The sequence below is a fragment of the Thermobia domestica genome, chromosome 12 (genome assembly GCF_964235325.1).
Source record: "Thermobia domestica chromosome 12, izTheDome1.hap1.1, whole genome shotgun sequence".
NCBI classification, from domain to species: Eukaryota; Metazoa; Arthropoda; class Insecta; order Zygentoma; family Lepismatidae; genus Thermobia; species Thermobia domestica.
The window spans coordinates 101237637-101259728 of NC_137465.1; the positions used below are offsets into that span (position 1 = coordinate 101237637).

Here is a 22092-nt window from a genome sequence, read left to right on the forward strand (position 1 = left end):
TACACTGAGACGTGTCCGCATTAGGTATAAGAACCTAAGTAGGCAAGTAACACTCAATAACAAGCTGGTTCATGAAGTAGTGACGAAAATGAAATCAATTACACATGGATTAGAAAACTAATATGGCTGCTACGCGTATGCACGCTGGCGTGGACCAAGCAGTCATTATGTATAAGTGTAGAAATGTGCATGCAATGGCTGGAGATAGTCATTTGCCCCGTTTTCGTCTACGAATAACCCACATGGGAGGGGCTTGGGGGGAACTACGGCACTAGATAGTGGCGGAGGGAGAGGGGTAGACACGGGTAGGTGGGGTTTGCGGAACCTCAGGATGCTAAGGCAGGGTATGATATATGTGAAAACAAGAGACAAAGTCGGGCGTTTGAGCATATATATATATGGTGCATTTATATATGGAATGCTACACGAGTACTCTGCTACCAATGAATGTGGTTACAGATATTGTCTGTACTTCGTCTGAAATTCGGGACTCGGACTTTCATCCGGTATATACAATTTCAGACGTGATTTTGCTATTGGAACCTGTTGACCATTCATTAAGACCATATATGAATTACCATCTAGGCGGCTGTGAATTTCAAAGGGGCCATCAAATAGTTGTTGAATACTCCTGCAATCACCGGGTTTGGCATATAGGCGTCGCACAACGACTTTAGATCCAGGAAGAAACTCTGTCGGTTGCTTCTTAGAATGCAATTTTTCGCGTTGTCGTTCAAATATTTGATTCCTTCGGTATAACACGTAGTCCCGCGTTTCCCGTGCAAGAGTTAGCCTCTCGTGATTGCTTAGTTCTTGGTCGGGTGCATTAAGCACACGATCAATAATGAACGCAGGTTCGATACCAAACAAGATCGAGAAGGGACTGACGCGAAGTTCCGTGAGGGGTGTCTTATTTACACTAGCAGTGGCGGTCTGTAGAAAGTCCGGCCATCGTGCGTGTTGTTCCTTGGTAAGGAAACGCAATGCATTCTGGATGGCTCCGATTCGATTCTCAGCGTGCCCCAAAGTTTGATGATGGTGGGGGAGGGCGTAACGAACTTCTACCCCCATACTTGCTAAGAATTGCCGCGTTTTCGTGGACGTGTGGGATGTTTGTTTGTCCATAAAAAGGAGAGATGGACAGGAGTAGGGCGTCACTATATGGTCCATAAAGAAACTAATGAAAGCTTCTGACGTTGGGGATCTTACAGGTGCAGTAATAACAAACCCACTGGCATGGTCTGTCGCCAAATAGAAGTACTGATATTGATCTGGTTCGGAAGCGATTAACTTCCCGGCCAAGTCAATGGAAAAGCACTTGAAGATGGTGTCGTGGGGTAGTTGTTGCACTGTTTCGACAGACGGTTTATACGATCTTTTAAATAGAGAGCATTCGTGACACCTGGCTAATTTCCGATATAGCCATTGTTTCATCTGCGGAAAGTAATACTTTGATTTAACTAGCAGATGTAATTTGGTAAATCCCGGGTGGGTTAATGAATGCGTGTGTAGTTCATCAAAGATCGAATCCCGTAATCTGTTAGGAACGCAGAGTACTAGTCTGTCGTTAGGTATGGCCTTGATCTTCCTATACAGGATACCATTCGAAATCGTGAATTGCTTTTTCCATTGGTTATATTGGCGCTGAGAAGTATCTTCAGTTTGTAAGGCGCGTATAATCTTCCCTAGAAATGAGTCCTGGCGCTGTAGTTCACCTACATCAACTCGTTTGTCGAGAGCCAGCATTTGGTACTCATGCGGGGTTTCTTCCGCTATCGTTTCCTGCGTAACCGGGAGTGGGTTCCTACTCATCATGTCTGCCAATCCGTTCTTGCTTCCGGTCAAATGTTTGATATTAAAAGAGAATGTGCTAAAGAAATCTCGCCACCTCAGTAGTTTGGGACTAAGGTGATTCGAGGTTTTCATGGCTGTGACCGCTAGTGAGTCGGTGTAAATAATGAATTCCTGTCCAATTAAATATTTATAGAATTTTTTTAGCCCAAAATAGACCGCATATAATTCAAGCTCATAGATGGGTGGGGGCGTCTTCCTTGGCGGATGACGGGATGATGTAAACTGCACCGGGTGCCAGTCGGCATCAGAGGCGCGTTTCTGTAAAAAACAGGCTCCGACGCCAATTAAGCTGGAGTCCACCACCAGGGCATGCTCCGTATCTTGGGTTGAATATATCTGAAGAAGGGGTGGGTTAGTTAGAGCCTGGCGCATTTGTTGGAATGCACTCTCGCATTCATCTGTCCACACCAATTTCTTCGGAGATCCTTTTAGAGCTTGATAAAGCGGTGCTAGGTTCAATGAGATATTGGCAAAAAAAGTTCGAAAGAAATTCACCGAGGCAAACCAAGACCGTAATTGCTTGACAGTTTGGGGCTTGGGGATGCTCAAAATAGCCTCAATCTTAGCTGGGTCTGGTTGAATATGACCTGCTCGAATTATAAAGCCAAGACACTTTAGCGTTGTCACGCCAAACATTGATTTTTTGAGATTGAACAAAACCGAGTAACGTTGTGCAGTAGCTAGTACTTTCTCTAGACTTACCAACAGTTCTTCAAACGTGCGCGCCCCTAAATAAAGGTCATCCACATACATAGTAAGGTGGTTGGGATCCACGTTTTCAAAAATGTCACGCAAAATGCGTTGGAGCATAATCGTGCTGTTAACATGCCCCATGGGCATGGCTGTCAGTTGGTACATGGAATGCTTAAGATTTAGGGACGGTACGGAAAATGCAGTAAAAGGACGGTCCTCAGGGTCTAAGGGGATCTGAAAGAAGGACTGCGATAAATCAAAACAGCAGTAGTACGTAGCGTCTGCTAGCTTCTCAATAACGTCCGCCATATTGGCTGGGGAATCCCGGATTGGATGGCAGGCAAGATTGAGTCTACGTAAATCCAAACAAATACGCAGATCGTCAGAATTAGGTTTTGGAACTACTAGAATATTATTCCGAGTTGCTGAATTGCTTAATTCAATAATGCCCATCTCTAATAATTTCAGTACTTGTTGTTTTGCCCTAGGCCGTAATCGGTGTGGCACCGTAAACATTGGGGATCGAAAGGGCTCTCTAGATTTTAAGTCAAGAGTGGCTTCATATGCATCTATATGGGAAAAATCAGTGTCAGACCATTTGAAAACACTGGCATATTTAGTAAGCACATCCCTTAATTTCTGTTGCTGTTCATTACTCAACTCTTTGTTAATTTTGAATTGTTGTGAATCAATAAGGTGACCAATTTTCGCAAGCCGTTCTTTTGTTTTCTGTTGTGCATGCTCAGCAGTCGGTGTAAACAACTTACGTACTGTGTTTACATGTAGCGACTCAGGAATGTCTGGTAGAACAGACGCAATAGCCAAAGGCGTTCCCTTGTGAAAGTGTTTGGGCTTGGAAGCCAGATTTACAACGGGAACCGCTATGTTGTCTGTACTAGCTACTGTGTGAGCAATAAAGCAGCGTTGTAGGTTGCTGTTGATAGGTGTATGTATGTGAACAGCACTAAAATTGACACCTAACGGTATATCAAGTGGAATGAAAACAACAGAGCGTGGAGGGACGGTTGTGGTTTGTTTACAAACCAACGTAAAGTGTTGATTTGTCTGCACTTTCGAAGCAACTGCAGGAGGCAATTGAGTAGAGCCTACGGGTATATTCTGATCCGAATTTGGACGACAGCCAAAATGACGTAATGTGAGTGTATTATTCTGATATTCAATTACGGCTTGATGAGTTTTCAAAAAATTATTAGCCAAAATAATAGGAAATTTAGGAATTGGAATAAGCCTAAATAAAACCGTAAATGATTTTCCGGCCAAATTAATCTTAATGTATGCTGCATACTTAAGCGATAACGGTTTCTCGCTTACACCATACAGATTTGTTTCCATCTTAAATACAGTCACATTGCGTGGTAAGGCTGTCCACGGTAACAGGGAACTCTCTGCTCCGGTATCAATCAGAAAACGGCGTTTTACGTTCCCTATCGAACCCTGAACGTAGAATAATTGGCCTTCAGACTGTAGTGGTAGGGTGAGAATGGTAGGAGATAAGGTATCATGGTTAGGGACTGGCGGTTGAGATTGACTTGAAGGGGCTGGCTCAGGAGCTGAAGGCTCCTGAGGCAAATTCAGTTTTTTGGATCGGGAACAGGTTCGAACGGTTTAGGTGGTTGGGCTATCGGGGGAGAGGGATGGGGTGGGAAAGCGTAAGGAGTCGGTGGGGGGTATCCGTAATACGGATATGGCGGGGCATACTGAGGGTATGCCGGCGGAAATTGCCCATAATACGCGTGGTAATTATCATTGCCTTTTGGAAATGTATTATTTTGCTTCTTCTTCTTCTTCTTCTGGTTCTTTACTTTGGCCTGCTGGGCCGAGTTCGATTCCTTGTTCTTGTTGCCCTGTTTAGTTTTTGGCGCAGGAGGCTTATCGTGCCGATAATTACACTTAGCACAATTGGTACATGCTTCCTCGCTTCTGCGGTAATCCTGTTGATAGGACGGAGCAGGAGAAGTTGCGCGGGGGGTGGGGGGTCTGGATGAAGTTTCTGCAAAGTGTACATGAGCCTTATGGGAATTGAACTGGAGCTGTAACTTGTCCAGCTTGTCCATTATTTCGGCGTATGGGTCTGCTTGCCTAACCTGGGGAGTAGAATATACAGTGGGGTTGGCAGTAGCTTGCGGGGCCACTGGGGGAAGCTGAGGGTCACATGACACGACCCGCTGATGTTCCGCAATGCGCTGGTGTCAGCCTTCAGCCTGGTAAATGCTTCCTTAATTAATGCCTCAAAATTCGCGAACGTCTTTTGAGAAAAATAATGCATGTGTTGGGGAAGCATAGCAATAACAGCATCTGCCATAAAATCTTTAAAGGGAAGGGTGGGATTGTACTTATCTGCCAAGAACTTCTTCTCAAATAAGTAGTGCGTTAGTGGTTCGCCCAAGGCTTGAACTCGCGATCTGTAGGCATTAAGTGCTGTTAATGGTATCTGACAAGACCCAAATTGCTCCTCAAACGCTGCTTTCAAACCCGCCCAGTCTTTGTTACGTAAAGACTCTTCCTGTGTCTTGTACAATCCGCGGCAAAAAACCTGCAACATGAGCATATAAGTTTATTGTGAAATGACAAAGTCTTTTGCTCCAAACTAAGTGTGCACTGGAAGAGGCTGAGATTTATCCTGGCGTGATTCATTCCACTTAGACGTTATGCTCATTCCCTGTGCTGTTAGGCGTAGTTTCACAACAAACTTACATCCTCATGTTGCAGGTTTTTTGCCGCGGATTGTACCAATACAAAGGCGGTCCACTTAAGCATGTGGGAAAGATAGCTTTAATCCGATCGGGTGTCCACGCGTTGATCTCGGCCAAACGTTCAAAATTTGCCAAAAATCTGTCAACACTTTCAGACGGTCCATCGGAAAATACATCTAAGGAGACAGGGGGAAGGATCATGGAAACCGGTGTTGCACTATTAGACCTACTTTGTGATCGAGTATTAGCCGTAGTTAACTAGAGAAAGTAGCAAAATGAAATATGAAAATTGCACTGAGAGTGAATCACAAGTTTAAGTAACCAACACTACTCATAGAAATAAGGTTTATGCATTACACATAATTATGCTTAGGCAGTACAATCATAAGTCCTCTTATTCATTTCGGGGAGCCATATCACAGATAATATCACAATTATATCACTGATATTGTGATGATTTATATTGGTAATTATCTTGATGATTAAGGTTATTCAGTACCTATTCATCCATATCTATCACTCACTCGTGCTTACCTCGGTCATATAGTATTTACTTACTATGTGAATACTAATACTCACTCAACCTGACGTAGGAGAATGGGGTTATAGTTATTTATGAGAAACAATGACTACTCAGTAATCTACCTTTTGCTATCTCATTTTATTATGTGAGCTTATCTATGCAAGATGTGGGTGTGACTCTTACAGGGCTATTCTAGACCCGATAATGATGACGGATTAATATGTGTGTCACCCACTTGTGAATAGATTATTAGCATTATCTCAATGATCTAAATAACAGACGTGATTATCCATCAGCAATACATGGATTGACAAACAAATCAAGAGTGCATAGCATTACAATAGAATACCGCTATTACTATTATGATTGTTACTGCTATTATACTACTACTCGGGTTTATCATAACCTACGGTTACGAGGACTGTGAGAATTGCATTGCCTGACCATACTGATGTGTAAAATTAAGAAAAACCATAAAATACACAACTTACATGTTCTGGTCCATCAATACTGTTGACTTAACCAAGAATCGTTAATACGAGACTTTCACGTATACTCGAGACGAGACTAAACCGCGTTTTCAGATGCGAGCCAAGACCGACCGAGACTCGATCTAGGACTGAACGTGACTGAACGAGGCTGCATCCAAAACTGAACACCCTGGTTTAGAAACCAGGAGTTTTTATATTTGCCTCATTTGTTATTTTTCTTTCTCATGTTCTTCCGGGCCAGTACATTCTAGACTATGAAATAATAGTTTTGTGACGTATGCATAGAAAACACATCTTTTACACTTTCACTGAAGAAATTGTTTTGTCGTATGGGTATTATTCAGTTTCCTGGTGTCCTTCTTCCTGTTTTTAACCAAACCAATAATAACTTACTTTTCACACTTTGGTATTTTTCCGGGTGACATTATATTTAATAATAAAATGTATAATCTTCGAAATTATAAAAATTTCGATCAATCTCGATGTTCTCATGATAGTAAGTAGAAAATAGTGTTTGCCACCCGTCAATTTCATGGAGTCGCCAAAAATTCAAGATGGCGGACAAGATGGAGGTCCGAAAACAAAACAAATTTAGTAGTCGTGTGATATGAAGTTTGGTATCGATTGGTATGTTTTCGTGGTCGTAGAATTAAAAAATGATATCAGAAATACCACCAGATGAACACAGAAAGACATAGCGAAATGTGGCAAATAATAAAATTACTGTAAGCTAAAAGAACATTCATGTAGAATAGTATAGTGTCATTTAAGATGAATGAAGTTCTGTTTGTGGAAAAGTTTACATATTTATATACAGATTTCTGTAAGAAAGAATTTTTTCCCATAATTTAAACTTTCTAAGTGTTTCTTATTCTGTTTTTTTTAATTTTTTTTTTAATCCAGGTTCTGTTTCTTCTTATGATGGTAATTAGATTGGAGCTATAGTAAACCCTACATAATGGAGCCTGTGGCAACAATTTTTCATCCTAACAAGAAACCTCGTTTTGAAGAAGATACTCCTGTTTTGTGCCTCATATGTGATAGTAGTAACAATAAAAATGATATAATGAAAGCAACATTACCTGGTGTAAATAAAGTGAAGGAATATTTAGAGAAAGAAAAACATTATCATCTGTTGATTCTGAATTTAAAGACTGTATGGTACATCTAGAAAGACGTATTGTTAGACTAACTTCACATGAGAACACATTCTGGCATAAAAAATGCTACAGTCAGTTCACACACTAAGGCCATATTAATCGGTTGATGAAGAAACAACAAAAGATGAATATAAGAAAGGCGGAAGTAGAGTCAAGATGATAGTCTTCCCACTACAAGTAAAGAGATTTTTCAGCCTGTAAAAGCTTCTATGCGATCATTAGTTCCGAAAGTTAATTGGCAGCTTTGTATTTTCTGTTAGAAAAGAGAAGATGGCAAAAGACTATCTCAAGTTTTAAGATTTGAATGTGCTTCTACTATTCGCAGACTTGCAGACGCCAATGAACCACTTCAATGTCGAATAGGTACAGAAGACTTGATTACAGTGGAGGCACATTATCATCCAAGCTATCGAAGGAATGAAGAGAGATCAATTAAACTGAAAAATACTGTGGAAACCACTGGTACTCCACAGATGGTACTCATGCAAACCCTATATTCTCTGAGGTAGTTACTGAGCTGGAACGAGGATTTCATGTTGGAAACATTTATAGCATGCTGATATAGCATGCAGATATAGTCAACCGACGAAAGAAAAAACTGGGGTTTCTGTGACGGTTAGTAACAAAGATATTAAGAAAATGCTATCCGAATATTTTGGAAACAATATACAGTTTCAAAAACAGATATGCAGAAACCTCCCTCTGCTCGTCTTCCCAAGAAAATTAAGTACAATCGAAGCTGTAGAAGTTGTCATGGCTCAAGATAGGTCAAGGATGAATTTCTAAGAAATTATTTCTGATACTAAAAACATATTTTATGCTGGAAAAAAAATCCGATCAGACCTTCAATTTATTCCTGGAATTGAGGACTGCAATCAATTAACTTTAAATGCTGAACGCCAGTGTTTACCTGGAAGTTTATATACGTTTCTCCGGATTCTTCTATCTGATAAAGATGATGATGACGATAAAGTTTTTGAAGGTGAACCTCCCACAACCAAAATTGACAGACAAATTGTTTTACTGGGTGAAGATATTCTTTATGCGGCTTCCAAAGGGAAAAATGTTAACTCCAAAACATATTAGCACCGGGCTACTTGTTCATCAAGCTAGCAGATCAAAGCAACTAATTAACACATTACATGTTGCTGGAAGTTGTGTTTCTTATGATGTAATTCGACGTATTGACACTACTATTACAGAAAAAACTGTGAACAGGTTTTTAGAAAATAATGTAGTGATTCCTGAAAATCTTGTACCAAACCGGTTTATCCATTATGCAGCAGATAATATTGACATTTTAGAGGACACATTAGATGGAAGAGAAACATTTTATGCCACACAAATTGTTGCATATCAAGAAGGTCCACCTAATGTTGTCTCTTCGTCCTTGCCACTAGGAAAAAACAGCATTTTGAAAAATGTGCCTGGAGACTTTAACAAACTCATACCATGTACATTTTCAAAATCAAAAAAAGTACACAGTTCCAAAGAAACGCATTAATTTTTCTGTTAAAGAATCCATATTAGTGTTTTCACCAAATCAGGACTTGGCTTGGCTATTTAGTCGATCATACACGGAAAATGATGTGAAGAACGTAGTGCCATCATGGACAGCATTTAACCAGTGTATTGCAGAAGATGAACACCCCAGAACTACTATAGGGTACTGCCCAATAATTCCTAATCCAGCGCACGAATATGACACATTATGAACTGTCATTATCAGGTGTAAGATGATCTCTGAGAAACTAAACCAAAATGATGTTGTGATAACCTTTGATGAGCTCTTTACTCGAAAGTAAAAATATTGATGTAGCTCCTATCAGATGAAACAAAAATGTTGTTCCTTTACTAGGTAGCTTTCATTCGATACTGGTTTATTTGACTGCCATTGGGGAGCACTATTCCAGCTCAGGTCTTGAAGACTGATGGTTGAGGCTGGTATAGTGTCAGAAACAACAGCTTCTTTTGTGTTGAAGGGAAAGCACTACAATCGTTGTTTGCGACTGCATAAAATAACTTTTGAAGCTGTATGGAGAGCTTTAATGACATCATTCAGAAAATGGATTTCCTTTAAGAATCACGAAAATGAGCTACAAATAATTGATGAGAATGTACAACGTATCTGTAAAAACTTTGAGAGCAGAGATTTTATGCAAGCTCGCATTGAAGTTGAGGGATTCCCTTCCTTTCTACAAGATATTAAGCACTTGCTCCTGGAATTCATTGAGGAAAACTCATCAAACTGTACTTTCAAGTATTGGATTCTTTACATAGAGCTCATTGGCATTCTATTGAACTTTATTAGATCATCACGAGAAGGACGATGGACGGAACATATTACATATTTCAAGGAAATGTTAAAGATAATGGCATTTCATGGCCATGTCAATTACGTACGGTGGGGATCTGCTTATGTAATAGATATGGAAAATATGGAGCAAGAATTTCCTGCTGTTCATGAACTGCTTCTAAGAGGAAACTGTGCCATTAAAACTACAGACAAACCATTTGTCAGAATACCGTCTGACCAAGGAATTGAACATGTGAACAAAATTTGTAAAATATCTGGAGGACTTATCAACATAAGTACTTGAGAGTGTGCTCGACAGAGGTGGGAGCTAACATACAATGAAAGACGGATATTATGTGACATGGCAAAAGACCTTGGAGTGCGAACGCATTCAGAAAATAGTCATAATGAACTATACACGGGAAAACTAAGAAAGGATGCTGAAGATGTGCAGCGTCTGCAAGAACAGTTTGAGAGACTTCATATATTCAGCTGTCCAGAAGAATCATTAATTTCTATCTCAACTGGTGATGTATTACCCAAAGAACACGCAGAAAAGTTAATAAAGGCACGAGAAATAGGCGGAGAGATAACAGACACTTTTATACATGAAAGGTTTGGTCCAGATGCTACTGTAGATCTGCTCCAATAAAAAAATTGAACATGGTGACCTTTAAAAATATCATCTTAAACCAACAAGTTAAAGGAAGAACTAATCACAAAAATGACATGATGATTCAACAGAGACTTCTTGCAGCAGTATGTTCAGGAAGATCAGTAGACATAAAGGACATCTTCACATACGAACTCACTAATAGTCCACCAGCAATTTCAAGACCTGATGGCCCACTTAATTCAGAAGACAAAGCCCCACTTTTCACATCCTGACAGAAGAAAACCACACTGATTGGACTGCTTCAAGCAATGAACACTGCGCTTTAATAGTAGGTGGCATGTCTCTCGTACATCGACTTGGAAAATCAAAGGATGCTGCAGCATTTGGGGACTTAGCAGATACATATTTCAGACCAAGAACACACGTTTCAGAAGAATTGATATTGTATTTGACAGATATCCCGATACACCTACTGCAAAAGATGCATCAAGAATAAGACGATCAACTATGCCCAAGGTTGGAAGTATTAGACGCCTCATTCAAGATAGAAATACGCCTTTACCTAAAAAATGGAAGCGATTTATCAATGACTCTGAAAATAAAACAAATCTAATTATATTCCTGGCTGAGCAATTCATTTCTAATGCTACAAATAAGCCTGATTTAGAGTTTGTTATTGGTGGACTGCCAAAAGGTGACGCTTTACATTCACACAGCCAAGATGTATCTACGCTTTGTTGCCAACAACAAGAAGCTAACACTCGCATTATTTTGCATAGTTCACATGCACTACACAGAGGTTATTCGACAATAGTTATCCAGTCTGATGACACTGATGTTCTTGTCCTTTTGATATGGCATGATCTTTCTCCAAATGTGTGGATGCAGCGAAGTAATCCAATTAGATATATTAATATACATGACATCGTTCTTAAGTTGTGAGATCCAATAAAGAATTTTCTGCTTGGCTTTCATAGTATAACAGGGTGTGATACTATTAGTCAATTCCATTCAATAGGGAAAAGAACAGCTTGGAAAGTTTTCATTAAACAGTCAGATTTGTTAAAAAGTATAGGACTAACTAGTACAATCATTTTCCATGATATTGAAACATTTGTTTGTAAATTGTATAGCTCATCCACACCTATTACAAGTGTAGATGCCTTACGTGTTCATCTATTTCAACAAGGTAAGCCACTCAATAAGCTATCTCCGACCAGTGATGCCTTGATGTTACATGTACAACGTGCTTCGTATCAAGCATTAGTGTGGGCTAAAGCTGCAGAGCAGAATCCTTGCTTACCATCTCCTACTGACTATGGTTGGAAGTTAGAAGATGGTGCTCTCAAACCAATTTTCATGACAAGAGATCCTTTCCCTAAAAAACACCTGCATATGTCAATATGCAAATGCATTAAGAAGTTCTGTGATGCTTCATGTTCAGGGTGGGAAAAAATCATGATTTTTTTTAAAAAAATCATTTTTGTTGATTTTTTTGATTTAAATCAAATCTTTCTCCTCGTATAATACAAGTCGCGAATTGAAGAAAAAGCAAGCATTAGGAATTAGTATTAAATGCTAATTATGCCATTCAAGTGAAAGTATTGGGGTTGAATTTTGAATTATCTTAAATCGTTAACCTATATCAATCCCAAACAATGTTTCTTAACCCTTTTAAATTATGGCTCTTTTTAAAGATAAATTATAGACTTTCAGTCAAGCATCTACAGCATCATCCCTATTTATCCTAGGATCATGGTACATACATCACTCTCTTAGAATAGAACAGCCTTACAAACGGTAACATTCACATTTCCCTATCATGTCCCTGAAGCGTGAAATTTTGAGTAATCGGCATTTTTTTCACTTTTAAAAAAAATTGATCCCCTCTGGATTCCCCTGTGTTAACGCACATATCTCAAAATCAACTGGGAAATAGTAAGGGGTGTACTAAATGTGTGTACAAAATTTCAAGCTTCTATCTTGAGTAGTAAGGGTGAGGAAACTATTTAACAATGAGCTAAGAACATTCCCACAATGCTCCAGATGACCCGGATGTAATATAAAAAATTCCTCCGACATCCCTTTTTATCCTAGGATCATGATTTGTAAATTATTCTCTTCAGAATAAAACAAATTTTCAAACAGTACCCTTCAAATGTCTCCATCATGTGTATGGGGCGGGTAAATCACGAAAAAAGGAATATTTTGTTAAAAATCTTTTTTTTTTTTTCCTCTGTGGACCCCTCCCCCTGTTTTAAGGCAGAGATCTGAAACAAATCTGAAAAATACTAAGGGGTCCACTGAGTAAATGTGCAAAATTTCAATTTTATAGGTGCAAAAGTAAGCCCGCGAAAAATATTCCCCAAATACCCCAGATTCCCGTATAAAACAGGATCTCAGGTAATAGTTTCCTGAGACATCCCTATTTATCCTAGGAGCATAGTACGTACATGATTTTCTTCAGAATAGAACAGCCTTTCAAACGGTACCATTCATATGTCTCCATCTGAGGCGGGAAAATCACGAAAATTATCCTTTTTGTTAAAAAAAATCCTTTTTAAAAACAATTTTGCCCCTCTGGACCCCGCTGTTTCCACGCAGAGATCTGAAAACATCTGAAAATTATTAAGGGGTGTACTGAACGAGTGTGCAAAATTTCAGTCTTCTGAATGCAAAATGTAACCCGCCAAATAATAATAATAATAATAATAATAATAATAATAATAATAATAATAATACGCATAACAAAAAATATCTTTTTAAATTTATCATCACACACTATGCCTCAACGGAAAGGCGTGAAAGCATATGTAACGTGTTCTAAAATGCCTCCAGTCTTGAAGAAAACGAAGTAAAAAGTCTTATTGGTGCTTTTTTAATCGAATAATGAAGATTCTACCCTATCACCTAAAAATAGGTGATATAATTTAAAAGGTTAAGCATTAAGGAAAAAGTACAGCAACGTTTATCAAAATGACACTTTTTTTCACAAAAGTTACTGATATTTGGCAGGGTCCTATTTTTAAAAACTCAGAACTAGCTTGCGACATGAAATACATAAATTTCGCCTAAAGTTATAAAATAAAAAAAAAAAAATGGAGAGGGGATAGGACCCCTCTAAATACGCTCTATTATCTAGGAACAGACAAACAGACACGCACAAAGAAGAATTTTCGTCTTAAATGGTGATTTCCCCGTTGGAATAGTTAACGATTTTAAAACCCAAACCCAATGTTACGAAAAGAAGGCAGGATAACTACGTTACCTGTTCAAAACGGGATTTTCCCTAATCATCCTCTGCATGACACTTGTTTTCATACTATACTGTACATTTGAGTCTCTTGTATTATGATTATTAACTTCCATTATCGAAATAATAGAACAGAAACGGGATTTTACTTATTTTCACTTTAAATTAATTTATTTCGGAATTCGATTTAAATCAACGATTTTTATTAAAAAAATCAAGTGATTTAAATCTTGATTTAAATGAGACTGATTTAAATCAATCCACCCTGTTCATGTTCCTGCAAAAAAGCTGAAATGACTTGTATTCCAGGATGCTCTTGTTTTGGAAGAAAGTGCTTGAATCCATTTATGAAATACAGTGACGAAACAAGTGATGAAGAAGACTTTTAAAATTGCTTCAGACGTGAACCTTTCATTATATTTCAGTTTATTAATACTATATTGGTTTATATCCCAGTCTGAATATAAAATTGCTTGTGCTTTTGAATGAATGTGCACCATGTGCGGAATAGGTTTAAGCTGAGGCTTTTTAATATTGTTTAGTTCATGGTTCAAATATTGTTTACTCTGTAGTTCTACTTATGATGTCTTTTTAATACGGTAGGTGCAGTTATTCTTAAGATACATTGTTTGTTAATCATACGTAGTATTGAAGAGTGTTTGGTGCTCTCTGAATTCAATAAGAAATTGAAAAATCATACCGTTTTAAAGGTATATTCGTTAAGATTGGTATTCAGATTATTTGAACACAATTACTGTGAAAATAACTAAAGTGAAGTAAACCTTTCATTTCTTTTAAATAGTGAAGTTATAATATTAAGTTAGTTATGAGTCAGGAATACAGGTACTTGATGGTCTAATTATATAGAAAGAATGAGGTATTGTATTGGATAAATATTGTTATGGATATATATTTTTATGTGTAATGTGCTGCACCTTGGAAACTATTCATGCCATTGAGATTTAGAAGTCGGATGCTCTTTAGTAACCGCACGGCACATAACTGCATTTAAAGTGCGATCACAACTACTCAAATATAATAGAACGCTTGTTACATCAGTTTTCGTATTAAAAATTTAAATATATTAGAATATCGAATATATTAGAAATTTAAAACTTGAAACATTGTTAAGACTAAACAACGTAAGTCACAGTATTTCTTGTATTAAACAAAATATGTTACACTGTATTTGGAATACAAGCTATTGCTGAGATTTGATGTTTCTAAATACCGTTTTACTTTACTTTACTTTTACTAATTGTACTAATTTTACTTTACTGAAATTTGAACGCATTTTTCGCTTGTATATGTGTTAATATTCTTGATATCCTTGCCAATCACGTAAATACCTTACATTATGTATGCTTGATAACATTTTCAACATATTTTTTTTAATTCAACAGCCGCAAAAGCATGAAAATCTACACGACGTTTGATGCCATATGCCAGTTTGAACTTACTTCCGTTTTGGGCGGCCATCTTGGATTTCTGGTGACTCCAAGGAATTGACCCAAACACGATTTTCTGTTAAAACCAGTTTTAATAATGATAAAAGCAATGATTACCACTTGTAGTAAAGAAAAGCCTACGGGATGTGAATTTACTTCCCTTTTGGGCGGCCATCTTGTCCGCCATCTTTGATTTCTGGTGGCTTCAAGGAATTAATTGGTGGCAAACGTGATTTTCTGTTAAAAGTAGTTTTAAGAATCATAAAAACAATGATTGCCACTTGTAGGGAAGAATAGTCTACGGAATGTAAATTTACTTCCCTCCTGGGAGGCCATCTTTGATTTCTATTGATTTCAAAGAATTGACGGGTGGCAAACGCGATTTTCTGTTAAAACCAATTTTAAGGAACATAAAAACAATGACTCCCACTTGTAGCAAAGGAAAGCCTGCGGGTTGCAACTTTTCCCTTATTCATTCCCCTACTATTACTTTAATTTTTACAAATAAGTTTGATTGTGCATGTGAAGTTAATTAGTTACATCAAGAAAAGAAGAAGCACAGCCTGAGGGAGATTCTCATGTTCTTATGTAGTGTCTACAGGTTTCTCAAAGAGTGTTAGAGTTCAATCGTCAAGTGGAAGGGTTCATAGTCGGAAGATTTCTTGTTAAACAGGTTGTTTATAAAAAAAAAAAAAAAAAAATACGGCAATTTGTTCGTGAAACAAGCTGAATGTTTTTCTATAAATAACCTGCTTAAACGAAATCTTCTTCCAACTATGAACCCTTCCACGAAAGTGCAAAATATGTTTATAAAGTGATTCTATGTTATTGTGAGTAACTTAAGGTGGTGAATAAAATCATAGCTCAAATGGCCGAAACTGCCGAGTAAAATTCTCGGAATTATGGAATTAGCGTTTCCACACATTATTTTTAAACAAAGAAAACAAGTGAGACTGAGAAGCAATGTTTCTTAAACCCCTTTTCTCTAGACCCACGCCGCAGCCGACCGTGAATTAGAAGAGCGTTTATAGGGGCGCCTCATAAAAGGATCTTTGTCTTCTCGGGAAATGCGTCTATAGACAGTTCCTTAGAATTATGGCAGTTCCAACAAGATCAAGAACCCCGACAAAACCCAGAACTTCACTCCTTTCTTTCACTTACTCTTGGTCTCATCTTTAATGAAAAAGTATTTAGTTTTTTGCAATCACTTTTAATGAACAAACATCATCTTTAGGCAGTGTTTCTTATATGGTTAGTGTACGCGTCTTCGACACAGAATACCCAGGTTCATTTCCCGGCAGGGGCTTATGTGGTTCTAATCCCACGTTAAATTGTAAGTTCACGTCTCATATACCCTCGGTATGAAAGGCACGATAAACTCTAATGCAACCAACCAACCGCAATGTTTCTTTGGAGTTTTTATCATAAGCAAAATTACCATGCGTTCAATGATTACCTTCTTGTTTTAACGATAGCTCGTACCAGCGATATACGAAATGTATACACAGTGCACGTAACTTTTTTAAAAAAGAAAAATTTGAGCAACCACTGTACAACAATAAGAAATTCTAACTGTTCAGTACATTTTGTAAACAAAAAATCAAGAAATCAGTTTGTTGTTGTTGACAAAAAAATAAAAATAAAAAATAAATAATTTCGGGTGTAGAGTCAATTCTACCAAAAATCAACCATTCTATCGACAGATAAATAAAAATAAAAAAGCTAAGGGAGTAACTGCTGAAAACAAGGCTTTCACTAAAGGGATTAATTATTATTAATCAGCTACATCAGATAGCGGTTAGTGCTCATGAAGAAGAATATTTAAGTCCAAGGGAAATTTTATAGAGGCGTACTAGGCGTAAGAAAAGTAATGCTATTCGTAAAAAGATAATCAACGGATATGGGCTAAGCCTCCACACGTCCTTTCACTTCTGCAATGTGCTCTTGTTGCAATTTATTCTGATGTTTCTGCTAATGCTTTTATTATGCATTTCCCAAGCTTGTTAATTAAGTTGCCAATGATAACTGTTCTATTAATGAGTTTATTTTTCTTCTATATTAAATATGTAACCTGCAAAGGGTCATCTGCTATGTTTTCCAGATCAAGTGTTTGCAACTCGAGTCCTCGCTTTGCAGAACAGTCATCACTTTCTTGAAACAAACAGGTCTCTCGTTGTACATCACAGACTACTAATAAGTTCACACCGTTCAACAAAGGTGTCACATGTCACACCATTTAAGTAGTGGGTGTGAAACGACCCACTTAAGTCGTAGTGCATAGGATTTTATTTGCTAGTTTTACAGTACATATATATATATATCACGCTTCAACGGATAGTCAGCACACTTCACTCTGCTGTGGTCCCAGTTAGAACATTTCAAATTCAGTCCTTTCCACAAAACACCCTACAACTCACTCAATCAGCAGACTTCTCAAAGAAACTTACAGGTACTGTTTGACCAAAAATTTGGTGAACTGTTCTGCATGTCTGCTGTTTACAACTAAACTGTGAATTCATATGTCCTCCTCCTTTTTATATGACAGGCCACATACACAGAATTATCTGAATGATCCCACCGTGTTCCAGAAGACTTCCATGATTTAGGAGGTTCTATTCAAAGTAAATCGCAAAGAATAAAAACATTTCACCATTCCAACTATGTTTAATTTATTGTTTTTATTCCATTACATTGAGCACATTGATCCGAGAATGTTTTTTTACAAAACCATTATAAAAAACGCCAGAACGAAAATAATGTTTTCCTTTTCAGGATCCTTATGTAGTACCTTCAGTAATAAAACTCCTGTAAAATTACTACAAGTTTTGGGATTCGCGTATCTGGGATTTTTTTTTTTTTTTTTTTTTTTTTTTTTTTTTTTTTTTTTTTTTTTTTTTTAATGCAACCAACCATTAGCCATCGAAGATAAAACATGAACATGATTTATAAAATCTGTTAAACTCAAAAGTGGAAGTTCTCCTTTACAAGGGATGTACTACTGTATGGTACTGATCAATAGTCGCAAGATACAAATCTTCGGAATTGGCATCTTACACAAAGAATACAGTACGAGAACTTGGACACACAATTACAAATGAAATAAATAAATAAAAAAACAGTAAATTATTATCTTCTAAATAAAACAAAAGGCAACGAAGTAACTATTTTCAACCGTTCCAGATAAAGCATTATAATAGTTTGCAGAAACTCGCACGTGAGAAAGGGCGCCATCTCTCGCTGCCTGTAACTCGGGCCAAGATTTATTATTATTATCATTTAATAAAACAAAATTACAGGTTTCTTACTGTGTTCTGAGTTTTAATCTCTTTTAAATTTAATAACTTCTAAAATTTTCAATGTAACTCCCTGCCTCAATTGATATAGACTACGCTATATTTATAGCCATTTACTCTGAAAACAATTTTTCAATTATTAATAACTGTTTAATATTGCTCAACTAGTACTACTCTAAACATCTTCGAATACATAAATAAGCATCACTATATTTTCTTATAAGCAATTAACGCACAGCGTTTTCTCATCGTGTACTTACTGTTTTTAGAACCAATAGACTGCTTTTCTCTGACAAGAATTACCCGAAAATTTGCGCTACCGGCTAAGAGCACTCCACCTGAATTCCTTATATTTCACTTCAAATTACAACGAACTACTTACAGCTTTAAATAGGCCGTCATAATGAAACCCTCTTCCCAAGCACAAATGATCTGCTACACGCTTGCGCGAAAGCAGTAAAATGTAAGTAGTCAATATGGTGCCCATTCGTTAAATTTTATTATGCAAAGTTTCAAATGAAATTTATTACTACTTAAAGATAAGTTAGTCATAGTGAAAATAAAACAAACAGTGGATTTTTACTCGGGAAGTACCACACCTGCATCATCATAAATATCCTTGACAAAATACAATTTGTTCCGCTACCGCTCGGATCCCCATGCTGCGCTCCTGCCCTGACTCGTTAGATGGCATTCGTGTTCTTAACACGGCGACCTATTACAAGTTGGTTAATGTTTCTAAATTGATTCGTCTTTTATACATATAAGTTTTATGCCAATGAACCCATTAATGCTTAGAATTCCTCCCTTCAGAAACACTTTCTAAGGCAGTAAGAGTGCATTTCCAACTAAGAGAAGTTCATATTTCCTTGTGTGGCAATCTATTACAGTAAAGAAGTAATCTCGCATACATTTTTGATGTCCCATGGGCATGCATTTGACAGGGGGCTCCATCCCAAACTCCACCAAATTTTCATTTACATAATACTGTAGGAGGGTGTATTTTCATAGTGCTGGTTCAAAACATGAGGTTGTAAGAAGTCATTGTTTTCATTATTTTTGAATAGTGCGTAGTTTGCAACATTTTACAGTTCGAAGGTACTCCTTTTGAGCAGTAATACAACACAAATGAATACATATATAGCAAAGAAAGCACGAAAATAAGAAATCTTTGTGACTAACAGTTAAGAATGAACTAAGAGAATGAAGGAAAATAAGAAATAATCTGTAATCAAACTCTGAGAACATGTTCATCTGGGTCTTATCCAGACCTGCCAAATGCGGAACATCAACAGTGTTCTGTGCTTTAGTTAGTGTTTTTTGCACAATAGTTTTTTATGGCATTCGTTTGGACATGTAATTATACCCGACAAGGTTCTAGAACACATGTCGCCTTTCCCATTTAGCTGTAATAAAGACAGAAAACAACGTGCATTTCGAAACTCTAACCTGCCTCCACTCGCTAACGCTCGCTTCGCAACACTATGTGAACTAAATATTAAACTTTGGTATAGAAAGGAACCAACCTAGTTACTAATCTATATGGGGGGACCTGTGTTCTAGAACCTTGCCTATACACCCGTAACGGGTCACATCAGTTTTCACGCGTATTATCAATCTGTACGCAATCATTTGGCAAGTGCTAAGATAGTAAGGGTTAACTTTACAACGCCCGCTCCAGCAGGTATACTCACTCAGAAACGTGAAATTACACACTAATAATTTTATGAAAATGGATCAAAACTTACTTAACCTTAACCTTAAGCTGTTCCTAACCCCTACTCTACTTATTTATACTTTACTCTACTCTAACATACCCTACTCTACTATGCTTTTTAAAAGGGCGTTATTTATCGATGTGCAGCTGGAGCGTGTCTTGCAAAGTTTACCCAAAGTAAGTATGCAGGATGTTTTATGGAGTAATTTAGAACACAAGAAGTGACTTTAATAGTAATGACGACATATTGTGAACCTCCACCCTTTATACACTTGTCATTTTCGAAATTCTTATAATGATTACCATTACGGCAAACTAAAATCGTGAGTATTGGCTACGTACCGTTGGTATTTGCCGCTTACCTCAATCATTTTTATAAATCTTGGAAAAACAGGGTTCCTATTAATTGCTATAACTGGAAGATTAGGCCATACTTCAGGAACAGTCACAGCTGCCGGTAGCGAATGATGAGTTGGGTAATCCTCATCGGTCGATTCTGTAGAAGTTTCGTCTCCTTTATGGCCTCCACCTTGTCCAGACTCAGACTCCGTTGCATAATGTCTATAGGTATTAAATGTGCCACAAAACAAATAACGTTTCTGCAGTCCAAAATTCTTTTGAGTATAACCAATGGAGCTTTCGCTACTTCTCGCAAGTAATGCATCTCGTTTCATATAAAGTCTCGCTAGTCTACTGCACTGCTTTGGCACTTCAGTTTTCTCTGAACACTGATGTAAACATGCAATCCTATTGATCTGACACACTCTTCGCCGTGATAAGCTGAATTCAGCATATCTTTTACACGATAATCTTATCATGGTAAACAGTAACTTCATTAACAAATTAGTTTACACACTAAAATATATGTTCTTTCAAATATTTATAAAACTCCTCCTGTTCTTACAATTCATCACTCCGCCACACATATGTAGACATCACAGAATATACCAGAAGATACTAAGAAACAAAACACAAACAATTTACAAATCTCAACACATGTCCGAAACAAACGCCTCGCCCTGAGAGAGCATGTTCAGTAATGGTTTGCGTAAACGCAACGCAAAATTTTTCTGTCTTGTTTTGTTTCTACACCGTCAAAGAAAACTTGAATAAGACCATTCAATTGGAATCTTGAAACCTTGAAGTCGTAACGGAATTCTACCACTTCAGGTTCTAACTGATTTTATTCTCCAGACGTTTGATCGATTGCAAGAATTTGCTTCTATTTATTACAGTTTTTACTCTATAGCGATCAGCGTTAAATCCGGAAGTAGTTAGATTACAGTGGAGAAGAATATATTTCTGAAACGCTTATTTGATTACAGAACACCGCTTCTCGATATCTATGTATTACAGTTTCGGTCCATGGCAATCAATGTTAAAACTGGAAGTGAATCGCTTTTGTCACTTCCGGTTTAAACAGACGGTTGAGGGAGAAAATGGTAATTATGTTTAGAACACTTAATGGATTCTAAAATAGACTGCTACTCATTATTTCATGGTGAAAAGACTACAAAGTGGTTGCATGCGCATGTCGCCTGGAGCTCTGTCGTGGCTGTGACGTCATCTGGGTTGCAAGGGAAATTCTTTGTTACTTTGTTCTGTTAAATGATATCGAGAATACCTAACTGTGCAGTGTACGGCTGTAGTAGTTATTACAGAAAAACTAAAGGAACTAATATAAAATACTTTAGATTTCCTCAAGAAGACGTGGAATGTCTGCAGAAATGGATTTTAGCTTTCAAGCGACAGGACAAAATAAACCTAAAATATGACAAGTTTTACATAAAAATAATAAATAAATGCAATGTTAAATGAAATTCTATAAACCCGATTTCATTATGTACTTTCTTTTTGGTATCAATAGTATGTAATAGTAGTATATAAGACTTGTGTTGATTCTGCATGCAAAAATCCAATAGTACGATTTAAAAAGACGAACTTCGAGGTAAGACCCGCATTCGAAATCATGAGGGAGAGGGGGAGCGACAGAGGCGATCATTTCTATCATCGGTTCCTTCTACATAAGATATT

The 22092-nt window shown here is 37.4% G+C and overlaps 1 protein-coding gene across 2 annotated transcripts in view; it reads right to left on the reverse strand.

Annotated features, from left to right (window-relative positions):
- Positions 1-21017, reverse strand: part of Lon (lon protease homolog, mitochondrial) — a 186074-nt gene extending 165057 nt beyond the window's left edge. The window contains exon 1 of one of the 2 annotated variants that reach the window (XM_081733870.1): positions 20421-21017. In XM_081733870.1, the coding sequence (XP_081589996.1) occupies positions 20421-20894 (474 nt within the window). In that variant the 5' untranslated portion in view covers positions 20895-21017. The remainder of the gene's footprint in view (positions 1-20420) is intronic. The other variant, XM_081733871.1, reaches the window with a different exon arrangement.
- Positions 21018-22092: the final 1075 nt, after the last annotated feature.